The sequence below is a fragment of the Trachypithecus francoisi genome, unplaced genomic scaffold (assembly GCF_009764315.1).
Source record: "Trachypithecus francoisi isolate TF-2019V2 unplaced genomic scaffold, Tfra_2.0 Lachesis_group9, whole genome shotgun sequence".
Taxonomy (NCBI): Eukaryota; Metazoa; Chordata; class Mammalia; order Primates; family Cercopithecidae; genus Trachypithecus; species Trachypithecus francoisi.
In genome coordinates this window covers 65,849,164-65,863,264 of record NW_022681474.1, presented here as the reverse complement: position 1 = coordinate 65,863,264, position 14,101 = coordinate 65,849,164, and the positions used below count along the sequence as shown (strand labels likewise).

The 14,101-nt window shown below is 41.0% G+C and overlaps 1 protein-coding gene across 4 annotated transcripts in view; it reads left to right on the top strand.

Moving 5' to 3' along the window:
* The window catches only part of MYPN (myopalladin), a 103,870-nt gene that overhangs the window by 43,377 nt on the left and 46,392 nt on the right, over window positions 1-14,101 (top strand). For 3 of the 4 annotated variants that reach the window (XM_033208751.1, XM_033208755.1, XM_033208754.1), the window contains 3 exons: window positions 6,746-6,887; window positions 10,036-10,059; window positions 13,856-13,972. In XM_033208751.1, the coding sequence (XP_033064642.1) occupies window positions 6,746-6,887; window positions 10,036-10,059; window positions 13,856-13,972 (283 nt within the window). The remainder of the gene's footprint in view (window positions 1-6,745; window positions 6,888-10,035; window positions 10,060-13,855; window positions 13,973-14,101) is intronic. The other variant, XM_033208753.1, reaches the window with a different exon arrangement.

The following is a 14,101-nucleotide window of genomic DNA, read 5'->3' as shown; positions in this document are numbered from 1 at the left end:
TGTAAAATAGTTAGAAGAGATTTATTCTCAGCCAAATATGAGTGACCATGGCCTGTGACAGAGCCCTCAGGAGATTCTGAGAACATATGCTAAAGGTGGTCAGGGTACAGCTTGGTTTTATATCTTTAGGGAGACATGAGACATCAATCCATACATGTAAAATGTACATTGATTTGGTCTGGAAAGGCAGGACAACTGGAAGTGGGGCCTTCCAAGTCAGAGGCAGATTCAAATATTTTTTTGATTGGCAACTGGTTGAAAGAGTTATTAACAATAGAAAGGAATGTCTGGATTAGGATAAGGGGTTGTAAAGACCAAGGTTTTATCATGCAGCTGAAGCCTCCAGGAGCAGGCTTCAGAGAATAGATTGTACATTTTTTTTTATCAGATCTTATCAGACTTACAGAGTCTGTGCTATCAGTAATTCCAGGAGGTATAATGAGGCATGCCCCCTTCCCATCATGACCTGAACTAGTTTTCAGGTTAGCTTCAGAATGCCCTTGCTGAGAGGTGGGGTCCATTCAGATGGTAGGGGGCAGGCAGGGGAGGGTGCGGAGCGGGTGTGCGCTAAGAATTTCATTTTTGGTTTACACGTATCACCCGGAGCATACCTCTAACACATTTATCATGACGGTAAAGCTGTTTACCTTTCGATCTCTCCCGTTCACCTTGAAGACTGTCTCTAATATCTAGATAGGAGTCCATAGAGGCAACAATAGGTAAAAAGTTGTTATTATTTTGAAAAGTCCAATGGGACTTTAACATTTATTTTTATTTATTTGTTTGTTTGTTTGTTTTTTGAGATGGAGCTTCACTCTTGTTGCCCAGGGTGAAGTGCAATGGCGTGATCTCGGCTCACTGCAACCTCCGCCTCCCAGGTTTAAGCGATTCTCCTGCCTCAGCCTCCCAAGTAGCCGGAATTACAGGCCTCCACCACCATGCCCAGCTAATCTTTTGTATTTTTAGTAGACATTAGGTTTCACCATGTTGGTCAGGCTGGTCTCAAACTTCTGACCTCAGATCCGCTCGCCTCAGCCTCCCAAAGTGCTGGGATTAAAAGCATGAGCCACCACACCCGACTAACATTTATTTTATTTTATTTTTTTTTAGACAGAGTCTCCCTCTGTCACCCAGGCTGGAATGCAGTGGCATGATCTTGGCTCAGTGCAACCTACACCTCCTGGGTTCAAGCGATTCTCATGTCTCAGCCTCCCGAATAGCTGGGACTATAGGTGTGTGCCACCACACCTGGCTAATTTTTGTATTTTTAGTAGAGACAGGGTTTCACCATGTTGCCCTGGCTGGTCTGGAACTCCGACCTTAGGTGATCTGCCCACTCAGCCTCCCAAAGTGTTGGGATTACAGGCGTGAGCCACAGTACCCAGCCACATTTGTTCTTTATATTTAATTTTCATGAGCTGATTAGAGCCACAGATTGAGCTGCCTTTGTATGGCGACTCTGATTAGCTCCTTCTATTACTAATTAGATGCTCTGATTGGCAGATACATATACTTTTGATAAATAAAAATAGGAAAATGAATTAATCATTAACATATTTTGTTTGTGAGATAAAATCTCTAAAAGAAATAGCTTCATGGTGGGAAAATGGTCCTTAGTACACAGACCCAAACCCTGATGAGGTTTTCTCAGCCTCATCAGGATATGTGCTTTTGCCTCCATAAATGGGATAAGGATTGTTCAGGCATTGGGCACTAGGATAGGCAGTGGCTCAGATTCCAGAAAGACTTATCAGCAATGATGTGCTTGCATTAGTTTCCGTCAGTGAGGGCAGGATTGAGGTCATAGTCACTGCCAGTGTCATTAGCAAATTTCTGAGTCAGAGCCACCAGTGATGGATGGTATCATGTGGCTATGAGCCATGATAACAGATGATTTGCATATGTTTGTTTGGCTTACTCCTGCTCTATTTACTTGTTTAGGGACTTCTGGCATTCCAGTCCCTATGACTCACTTTCTATACTGCCCAACAAAGCATTTCTTTGCCAGTCGTGGCAAGAAGCCACTTTTTTTTTTAAAGAAACGCTTAGAGAGCAGAGTTTTATTTAACTCCTTCCTCTGCTGGTGACAGCGAAGTACTTACCTTCCTTTAAAAAAAGTTAAAATGAAAAGGAGGGTTGCCCAGCAAAACAGTGGTAGAATTTGAGAGTGGACTATGGGATTCCAAAACTAGTTCACTACTCTACTCATACGTGATGTTTGTAAACATACCTATGTTTTTAAATGCTCTTTAACTGTGGATATAGATAGATTATCCTCCATCCTCTACGCAGTATCAAAAATACTTTCACTCTGTTTATGCAGGGCAAACAGCACTCACACTTCTTGAGTGTGAAGGGAGGTCGATGATCAAATTAGAATCTTACTCCTATCACTGCTCCCACCCCAGCAGCAGCTGCTCTGGCAGGCTTTCAAGGCTGCAGCAGCCCTGGCCCCAGCTGCTTCAGCAGTAATTTGAAGAGTGCAAGGGGGCAGGGGAAGTGAGAATTTGAAAAAGAGCACTTCATTATATAACAGCAAAGGCAGGAAACCCTGAAATAACTGGGCCAGTAGCGGATCCAGATTTCTGGAGTTCATGGGCCCCTCTCCCCAGTCAATCAATTCTGGAGACTTTTCTTACTCCATGATTGCATGGGGCACTTGTGACAGTCAAGAGGCAAAAGAGCTTTCAATCAAACAGTTCTTTATCAGTACAAACCACTTTGATCTAACTCCATCCTAAAGCACTGTGCACTTGCAGCATCTTCCAAGGTGCAAACTTATCAACTAATTTAAAAACAAATAAAATGACAAAATGAACCTTGTAGCTGACATCTTTTAACCAATAAGGCAGATGCTCTTTCTCAAGGATGTCCCAGCATTATGTTTGTGGTTATAGATCTACTAAGCAAGAACTATATCCTTTCAACTCACATTTATAGCAGTGGGCATGGTGCTTGGCACAAAGCAGGCACACATTTATTCTGTGACAAATAACTTCCACTTCAGGCCAGGAACAGTGGCTCACAACTGTAATTCCAGCACTCTGGGAGGTTGAGGCAGGAGGATCACTTGAGGCCAAGAGTTCAAGACCAACCTGACCAAGATGACGAAACCCTGTCTCTAACTAAAAACGCAAAAATTAGCCAGGCGTGGTCGCACTCGCCTATGGTCCAGCTACTTGGGAGGCTGAGGCAGGAGAATCACTGAACCCGGGAAGTGGAGGCTGCAGTGACCCGAGATCATACCACTGCACTCCAGCCTGGGTGACAGAGTGTGCTCCATCTCAAAAAACAAAACAAAAAAACCCTTCCATTTCAGCTAAGAAGAAATTATTATTTTCATTACTTTGTGACTTCAGAGTGTCTTTCGAAAGAATAGAGAAGAAAAGTAAAATGTCAAATGGCCATGGAAGAAGACATGCTTCCCAAGTCTCTATGTTGTCAAGTCACCCTACAAAGAATGTCCTCCCAGATGACCAGTTTAGTGATGACACACAAGATAGATTTGCACTTTGAATGCTGCATACCTGAGGAAGTTGTAGATCTTTGGTTATAATGACTTTAGTCCAGATTCATATTTCCTAGAAAAGACTAACTTAATCTTTGCTAGTTGGAGACTGTTTGTCTCATTTGTTGTCAGTGAAGCTGAAATGAATATGATCAAGTCTGTACACCCCATGCCATTAGTAGCAAACAGCCTAAGACTTACTGCTGTGATGAATGTGATGTCAGCTACACTGTGTTCTAGTAGTGTAACTGGTTTGGATCCTGATCTGTGGCAATATGAGCCAGCTCTTTCTCATGAAACTTTGTAGAAAAGCAGCTTTCAGCAATAACAACCATCATTATCCTTATAACTATGACTCTTAACAGCTTTCTAAGTGGCTTGTGAGATGACCCTCTGTTAAGAGTCATAGTTTTCATTCCTTCTTGAGGCAAACCAATTAGAAAACCAAACCAAACATCAAAAAAGGTGGTGGTGGCAGAAGGGGTTGAGTAAATGAAACAGTACATTCAGAGTAGAATGAGGTCAATCTGATATGCTCTGATATGGCCTAAAGTTCAGCTCAGATATATGAGCCAGTTCTCAATCTGCAGAGGTTACACGAAAGCCCTGCTTGCAAAAGGATCTCTTTGAGAAAATATGGTGCTCACAATTTAAACCATCAGGTGGTTGTTATTCATTTAACATCAAAGGCCAAGACTTGTGTTCTATTCACAAGCCCAGCCTAGTTATATGAGATACTACAGAGTGTGGAGTGGGCCTCCTAATGTCTGTGATGGAAGCTCATTCCAGTGTGGCACATCATCAGTACTCAGTAAAGGAATGAAAACTTTATTATGTATAAGCTCCAGGAAGGTGTCTAAGTGCCATTAAAGTTTTCAATGGGTCCCAAAGCTCCCATTTGAGCACACAATTTGCTCAGAGGTCAGGGTGGAGGACATACCAGTTTGCCGGGAGCACCCAAAATTTACTGATGCTTCCTGTTTTCTGTTCTTGTCATTAGTAGATGTTTTGGGAAGACAAAGAATAATTAGATTTTTCGGTCAAATAGTTCTTTATTAATTCAGAAACCACTCGGTGCTAATCCCATCCTGAATTACTTCAGCAAACAAATTTGGGACCTCAGACAGAATAAAACACTAGCGTTGAACTACAGCTCCCCCTGGCTGTCACAATTATCAATGCATAACACCCCTGCGGTGAAAGTCTCTTACACAGCTAATGCTATGTGGTTTTCCCCAGCCCCATATGCTCCTTAGACAAATGCTATTAAGTACGATAGGACCAAGTACAGAATATCATAAGTTGTTCAGACAAGAACTGTAAAAAATAACGAAATATTCGTAACAGCGAATGACAAAAGAGAAAAAACGATCGACTTTCCCCTTCTCTGAAGCAAGAGCCAGTATTTCCTAAATGCAGGTCCAAAAATTGTAATAATAGAAAGCCATGCAGCATTTGTTGCTTACAGAGTTTTTGGAGGAAGTTTAATTATAACCTTTTTATGCTTACAGTCTTTGGGCCAAATGAAAAACAAAAATATACCAATACATGTACCAAAGAAGTATTTCATAATCACATGAATTGCCAACTACAGAAAAGAAATGTATGGTTTTCAGCTCACAAATCATGATGAATAAGAAACTAGTTGTGAAAAAATGTGCATTTTATTATCTTCTAGAGTCTAGTATAGTATACACTGATATCTTACAATTCAAAGTGGTCTCCGTAAACCTTTTATTGTGGGAGTGTGGAAAAGCATTTAATGATTCCTTCTCAAATTTACAACATATTTTACAGTGACATATGACTGTATGTGTGACTAGGATTTTATAAAGACTGTGATTGCTTTTATTCCGCAACGGATTAGTGAGGCTATCCTGTAAAGACCACATAAGGAAATCAAAATAGCTAAGTGAAAATCAATTTCCAGGACTGCAGAATGTAAATAAGGCAAAGCTAGGAAGACAGAACCAGTTTCTTGGGCCATATAACCCTTCCACATTATGAGCAGCCACATTCTTTTGTGGACTAATACATCACTCCTATGTTGAACACATCTAGTAGATACTCACTGCAGATTTAAAGATTATTATTATTTCTAGAAATCCAACACAACTTGGGCATTTAAGAACAGAGGTACTGAGGTCGGGTGTGGAAGCTCAAGCCTGTAATCCTAGCACTTTGGGAGGCCAAGGCGGGTGGATCACTTGAGCCCAGAAGTACGACACCAGACTGGGCAACATGGCAAAACCTTGTCTCTATCAAAAAAAAAAAAAAATTCCAGGCGTGGTGACCTGTGCCTTTAGTCCCAGCTATTCAGGAGGCTGAGGTGAGAGGATCGCTTGAGCCTGGGAGGTTGAAGCTGCAGTTAGCAATGATCACAACACTGCACAACAGCCTGGGAAATTGCATGGGGCACTTGTGACAGTCAAGAGGCAAAAGAGCTTTCAATCAAACAGTTCTTTATCAGTACAATTGCAGTGGCATTTCTAGTGTGCATTACACATTTACTCAGCCGAAAAGGAGGTGAGGTGGTGGATGATCAGAGGTCAGGGAAAGAGAGTGAGACCCTGTCTCAGAGAAAAAAAAAAAAAAAAAAAAACACCAAACAAAACCCCCCCCGCCAAAAAAACAAAACAAAACAAAACAAAACAAAAACAACAACAAAAAACCACCCCAAAGATACTGTATTAAAAATAGCTACATTACTCAAAATGTCTTGCCTAATATTTAATAAATTTACTTAGCATTGGTAGAGAGAGAAAGGAAAACAATAGTGAGGGAAAAGCTTTATATGAGTTCAGATGATTCTGTCTTCAAATCTACTTTTGGGATGTGAGGGCGATCTGGCTGCGACATCTGTCACCCCATTGACAGTCAGAATTAATTCAGCTGATCCAGCTGGCTATGCGGGTGTCCTCTTCTTCCCTCCCTGCTCCATGTGCGTCCCTCCTGAAGCTGTGCACTCAGTGGAAGAAGATGACCATACCTGATATAGGAGGACCAGTCTTCGGTCAGGGGCATAGGAGTAGCCGCGCTCCCCTGCTCGAACCTCCAAACAAGCTCTCAAAACTACTTTTGAATGCACATCCACAGAACTGAAGCTGCTAGAGATGTAGATGCTTTGGAGAAAAATCCAAAGTTGGAGATGGCATCTTTTTCTAAAATTCAACACTGGGACTAGATTACAAAAATGTGTACTTTTTGGTTCTAACTACATTCTTCTTATCATTATAGATGCTACAAAATTTATCAGCTTCTGAGGGTCAGCTGGTTGTCTTTGAATGCAGAGTAAAAGGAGCTCCATCTCCTAAGGTTGAGTGGTACAGAGAAGGGACTTTAATAGAAGATTCTCCAGATTTTAGGATTTTACAGAAAAGTAAGTTAATGCTTTAAATTATTTTCTGATATTTTGTTTTTATGAAATTATTGTACACACTTATTTTTATAACTTTTTAACAACTAACTAAAAATATAGTCGAGAATAAAATAAAAAACACCTGTAGTCATACTCCTATTAATATTTCAGTATATGTTCTCCAAGAAATTTTCCATGCATAGTTTTTAAAGAAAATCATCATATTCTTTTTTTGTAAATTGATTATTTACTCAACATTTAATGAACGCCTTTCAATGTCAATAAACACAGAGCCTCCTTACTTTTCTTTTTTTTTTTTAGATGGAATCTCACTCTGTCACCCAGGCTGGAGTGCAGTGGCGCGATCTCGGCTCACTGCAACCTCCACCTCCTCCGTTCAAGCGATTCTCCCACCTCAGCCTCCCCAGTAGCTGTGAATATCTACAGTTACTGCCCTGGAATAAATTTCTAGTACGAGAATTGCTGCTGTAAATTTACATTTTTAGGCTTTTAAAATATGTTGCCAAAATGCCACCCCAAAGGATTGAACTAAATTTAGGATGATCACACAATTAATCAGCCAAACTGAGATGCTTTGGGGGAGTGAAAGAGGATGCTATTAATAATTATACAGGGATCCCAGGCATAAACTAGGTCTGTCCCAGTTGAACTGGGACACACGTCGCCCTAGCTATATCCTACTACAACCAACAATACATGGGAATACCTTTCGTCTCACACCTTCACCAACAATGAGTGTTAACCATTTTATTAAAAATCTTCACTAACTTTACAGGCCAAAAATGGGAACACTTGTTTTAATCTGCACTTCACTAAGTAAGTCTGGGATGAAACTTTTCTTTTTCATGTTTACTTAGGTCTTTGTATTTCTTTATTTCACATTCGGTTCTTGCTCTTTTTTATTGTAAGAATTATTTAGAAATTTACATAGTTAGTTCTTCTTTTCTTATTGCACCATGCTTTCACCTTGTCATGCAGTGCTTTCTCCTTGACCCATTTCAGCCACAAACTACATTGCAACGTACTTGCTTTTTAAAAATATGTTTTATTAACTATGTAGAACAATCTATTATAGAAAAACTTGGGAAAGAAATTTGCTAAAATGTTGGCAGTCTTTCTCTGGGCAGTGAGTCTAGGGTCAATTGTTTTACTTCCTTTTGCATTTCTGTATTTTTTTAGTTTCTCCACAATGAACATGTATAACTTTTGTTTATTTATTTTTTATTTTTTACATTGATTAATAAAAATTTTACAATTCACCATGTACAACATGATGTTTTGAAATATATATACATTGTGGAATGGCTAAGTTGAGCTAATGAACATATGTATTACCTCACACACATCATTTTTTGTGGTGAGTTACTTGCTTTTTTCTTAATCTTTTTCTGTCTATCACAAAACAGTAGTCCTTAGATCAGTGTGACATAGGAATCAGTGCTACTGTCAGGTTTTATTGGCAGTAGCAGCAACAATAATATATTCTGAATGCCATTTAAACTGAGAGATGCCAGGCACAGTGGCTTACACCTGTAATCCCAGGCCTTTGGGAGGCCAAGGCAGATGGATTATTTGAGGTCAGTAGTTTGAGACCAGCCTGGCCAACATGGTGAAACCCTGTTTCTACCAAAACAAAACAAAACAAACAAACAAACAAAAAAAAAAACAAAAACTCAGCCGGGTGTGGTGACATGCACCTGTAGTCCCAGCTACTCTGAAGGTTGAGGCAGGAGAATCACTTGAACCCAGGAGACAGAGTTGCAGTGAGCTGAGATCGTACCACTGCATTCCAGCCTGAGCAACAGAGTGAGACCTTATCTCAAAACAAAACAAAACAAACAAACGAAAAGCAAACAAACAAAAAAAAAACAGAGAGAGAAAAAAAATTCAGTGGGTTTACCAGTGAAGAAGATTAAAACTAAGTTCAACAACTACTTTTTGAGTGTTGGCAATTCAATATCAATTAAACACCTATATTCAGTACCACCGTGGGCATTTTCATGAAGCCCAAAGAATTTTAAGGTAAGAACCTACTCCTGGCTGGGCATGGTGGCTCACACCTTTTAATCCCAGCACTTTGGGAGGCCGAGGCAGGCGGATCACATGAGGCCAGAAGTTTGAGACCAGCCTGGCCAATATGGTGAAACCCCATCTCTACAAAAAATACAAAAATGAGCCAAGTGTGGTGACAGGCGCCTGTAGTCCTAGTTACTCAGGAGCCTGAGGCAGGAGAATCACTTGAATCCAGGAGGCGGAGGTTGCAGTGAGCCAAGATCTTGCCACTGTACTCCAGCCTGGGCAACAAAGCGAGACTTTATCTCAAAAAACAAAACAAAACAAAACAAAACAAAACCTACTCTTGAAAAAACTCTGATCTATCCTGAGGCTCTGAATCTTAGAAACCTCAGAGCAGGAGGTATAGTGTACATTTTATTAGAATATCAGAGCCCAAAGCCAAGAACAATCTCTCAGTCTTCACAAACCTTTTTCAGGTAAGGCTGAATGAGTGCCAATAAAAGCAAGTCATTTCTGAAATAGAGCTAACTCGGAAACTTCCTTGGCTAAGGTTTATGTACCCCAAGTGGAAGCCCAGATTTATTTCAAGAGGAAGCAATATCATTTAATTGTTGCTCTTGGGCAAGGCGCGGTGGCTCATGCCTGTAATCCCAGTACTTTGGGAGGCTGAGGTGGGCAGATCACCTGAGGTCAGGAGTTCGAGACTAGCCTGGTCAACACAATGAAACCCCGTCTCTACTAAAAATACAAAAATGAGCCTGTTGTGGTGGCACATGCCTGTAATTCCAGCTACTTGGGAGGCTAAAGCAGGAGAATTGCTTGAACCCAGGAGGCAGAGGTTGCAGTGAGACAAGATCGTGCCATTGCACTCGAGCCTGGACAACAAGAGCAAAACTCAGTCTCAAAAACAACAACAACAACAACCAAAAAACAGTTTTTGGTCTTTTGCTGCCTTTCTGTAATATCCATCCTACCCCTGTTAAAGTCATCTTACTCAATATTGTCACATAACCTTATTGTATCACTCCTGAGTGTGCAAGAGACTGTGAAATTCTATAGGAGGCTTCTGATGAACATGTAGTTTCTCAGTAAAATAAATGCTCAGAATCTTCTACTTTTCTTTTTCTTTTAGAACCTCGATCCATGGCAGAGCCAGGTAAAGATGATTTCAACTGTAATTCATTAGTATATGAGTGATTTTATATATATAAGAATGCATAATGAAGTTACACTGAGATGAATAAAAAGTGAAAAATAAAGTTTTAGGAAAAATACAAAAATTAGCCAGGCATGGTGGTGCACGTCTGTAATCCCAGCTACTTGGGAGGCTGAGGCAGGAGAATCGCTTGAGCTTGGGAGGTGGAGGTTGCAGTGAGCCAAGATCATGACACTACAATACCCAGGTGACAGAACAAGCATCTGTTCTTAAAAAAAAAAAAAAAAGCCATCCAAATGAGCTATAGCTATTATTGTAGGAGGAGAGGAGGGGAGCATGTGCAAATCTGGAATATATATTTAATACCTCATATGAATGCAGTTGGCTCTTGGTCATTGAGAAGTGTGTCTTGGTTATTGAGAAGTGTTTCTTTTCCTCCATAAATGGCTGCCATTTGAGCCCTCTCAAAACTAGGCAAAGCAATTTTTATAATGCTAGGTGAATTTCAGTTCCATAGCCTAGGTATCTCAAAACTTACGCATCATCAGATTTTGCAGCTTGCAGAGATTCGGTAAAATATCTGTGATGTGATTTGATTTAGTTGGGAGGATACTAAGATGAAATACAAGTGACAGTAGGCGAACTTAGAAAGTTCAAGTCACTCACAAAACAGGGCAAAAACATCCAAATGTCCTCTCTGTGCCACCCAGAAAAATCAGATTGTATTTGCAACCCTGTCAGAGAAAGCTGGTTTGTGATCTCATTACTATAATTCTCTCTACATGGTGGCCCACACCTGTAATTCCAGCACTTTGGGAGGCTGAGACGGGTGGATCACCTGAGGTTGGGAGTTCGAGACCAGCCAGGCCAACATACATACAACCCCATCTCTACTAAATTTACAAAAATTAGCCGGGCTAGGATTTTTAAGGGTTTTGGAGTGGATTGAAGAGCGGAGATCACTGGTTGGTTGAAAAGTGCAGGGTGAAGTCATGGGACGGGGCGATGAAGAAGCCATGTTCTCATTGCTGATCTCGATCTTCTGTGGGGGTCTTCAAACTAGTTGCTGGAATTCATGGTCTGAAAAAACGCCTTAAGAGATCCTAAACAAAAGCCTTATGAGGCTGGGCACAGTAGCTCACACCTATGGTCCCAACACTTTGGTGGGAGGATCGCTTCAGCACACGAGTTAAAGACCAGCCTGGGCAATATAGTGAGACTCTCACCTCTACAAAAACTTAAAAATTAGCCAGGCATGGTGGTGTATGTCTGTGGTCCCAGCTACTCAGGAGGCTCAGGTGGGAGGATCACTCAAACCTGGGAGGTGTAGGCTGCAGTGAGTGGAAATTATGCCTCTACACTCCAGCCTGGGCAACAGAGCAAGACCTTGTCTCAAAAAAAATAGAAGCCTTATGATTCTAATGTTAGAAATCCTGTCTATAGAGGCTGGGCACGGTGGCTCATGCCTGTAATACCAGCACTTTGGGAGGCCGAGGCAGGTGGATCATGAGGTCAGAAGATCAAGACCATCCTGGCTAACATGGTGAAAGCCCATCTCTACTTTTAAAAATCCAAAAAATTAGCCGGGTGTGGTGGCAGGTGCCTGTAGTCCTGGCTACTTGGGAGGCTGAGGCGAGAGAATAGTGTGAACCTGGGAGGCAGAGCTTGCAGTGAGCCGAGATCACGCCACTGCACTCCAGCCTGGGTGACAGAGCAAGACTCCATCTCAAAAAATAAATAAATAAATAAATAAAATCCTGTCTATAGGAACAACGCGGATGCAAATCAATTCTTAAATAGTCTTATGATCCTAATGTCAGAAATCCTATCTATAGGAACAAGCAGATGCAGATGGTCAGGATCTAGTGCTATATGACTTTAAGTGACAAAGAAAGTGGGTCAAAGTGCAGCCTGATTAACGCTTAACTATATTTCTTTCCCGAGCCGAGCATGCAATTCTTGTCAACCCTGTGGTGATGGTTTCAATATCACACTGACTGGAATTATGTGTCTCAACTACCACTTAACAAGAATGGAGTTAGCTTGACTGGCTTAGACCAGTCATGATTTACCACCTGAGGCTGAGAGAGGCCAGCTTTCTTCAAAACATATGACCACTCCAAGTAGAGTAGACAAAGCCAAAGTTCTATCAACAAGGAGGTATGAGGAGGACGAGTTACTGAGTAGGTACTTGCCTTGGTCCACTGTGTGCTACTGTAACAGAATACCTGAAACTGGGTGATTTTTAATAAGGAACAGGGATCTATTTCTTATAGTTCTGGAGGCTGGAAAGCCCAAGATCAAGGGGCCTGCATCTGATGAGGGCCTTCATGCTGTGTCATTCCATGGCAGAAGGTAGAAGGGCAAGAAAGCAAGTGCACAAGAGAAGGGAGGGAGAGAGGGGGCCACTCTTACTTTCATGACGAATCCACTCCCATGATAACAACATTTATCCATTTATTAGGGCAGAGGCATTATGACGTAAACACCTCCCCTTAGGCTCCACATCCCAACACTGAAACACTGGGAATTGTTTCCAGCACATGAATATTGGGGGACGCGTTCAAACAGCAATACTCAATACTGCCTGCCATGCCCCCCAGCCAGATTTCCTAGAAATGGTCTAGTTAATTCAATTCAATTATCATGAAGCACTGAGATGCCTGCCAAGTTTCTCCTAATGCAACTATTTTTTAATAATTTTGTTTTTAATGTCATTTATATGGAGTGATAACTGGAGGTTTATGCTACTGTCTTATACCTCCTCTTTATTAGCTGTCAAGGAATATCTAACTTTAATAATTTTGGATGGCAGTCATGTGGTTCTACCTGGGAATCACCTCTGTAGTCATTCACAGAGGATCATTGTTCACAGTGTATCAGAGTAATCCATAAGATTTACCATAGTGATACAAAAGTAGAAATGCCTTTCACTCTTCTTTCACCCAGAATTTCAAGTTACTCTCTCAGTTCTTTACTACTAGTAAAGCAAAATATTTGCTGTCCAATTTTAAATTGTGGTCCTTGTTTAAAATAATCTTACTGCAAAAGTTCCCCAGGGAAATAGCGAGAGACCTAGGTTTAGAAAATGTTTTATTAGTTCTTTAATTTCACAGAAATTTCCTTTTCCTTTGACTCCTAGTTTGTTTTTGTGATTTTTAAAAAGTTTATTGTCATTCATTTCGATTTTTGCCATCTGTACTGATGACATTAAGAATAGAAGATTATCTGAGAATCCATAATATGTAACAATTTTTACAAAATCCCCTTGTCAGGTCGGGCATGGTGGCTCACGCCTGTAATCCCAGCACTTTGGGAGGCCAAGGCGGGCGGATCACTTGAAGTCAGGAGTTCAAGACAAGCCTGTCAACATGGCGAAACCCCATCTCTACTAAAAAGACAAAAATTAGCAGGTGGCACACGCCTGTAGTCCCAGCTACTCGGGAGGCTGAGGCAGGAGAATCACTTGAACCTGGGAGGTGGAGGATGCAGTGAGCCGAGATCTTGCCACTGCACTCCAGCCTGGGTGACAGAGCAAGACTCCGTCTATAAAAAAAAAAATTCCCCGTCAATACTTGGCCTGTCTGCATGGAGTTATTGTTTCTACATTCTTTGACTCATTTTGCCTACTAATCAGTCAATTCAATCAAATAATTGTTTTGACCAATTGTTTTCAAAGAATTAATATAACCAGCTTCTTATATTGACTTTGTAGAATCATCATCTGATATCAGTAAATTCTATAATTCTATTTTCATAATTAAGTCAGTAACCATTCTGTTTCACTGGCATATAGAGGAGATTTGCACCTTGGTCATTGCTGAGGTGTTTGCAGAAGATTCTGGGTGCTTCACATGTACTGCAAGCAACAAATACGGCACAGTGTCAAGCATTGCACAGCTGCATGTGAGAGGTAAGGACCCTTTAATGCCAGAACAGTTTCGCCTGTGACTTTGAGTGTGAATATGCAGACGTCGTGTTACCATTCCTTACTGTTTTTCATACGAAGCTGGCTTGGCTCTCCCAAAAAGATTTGAATTAT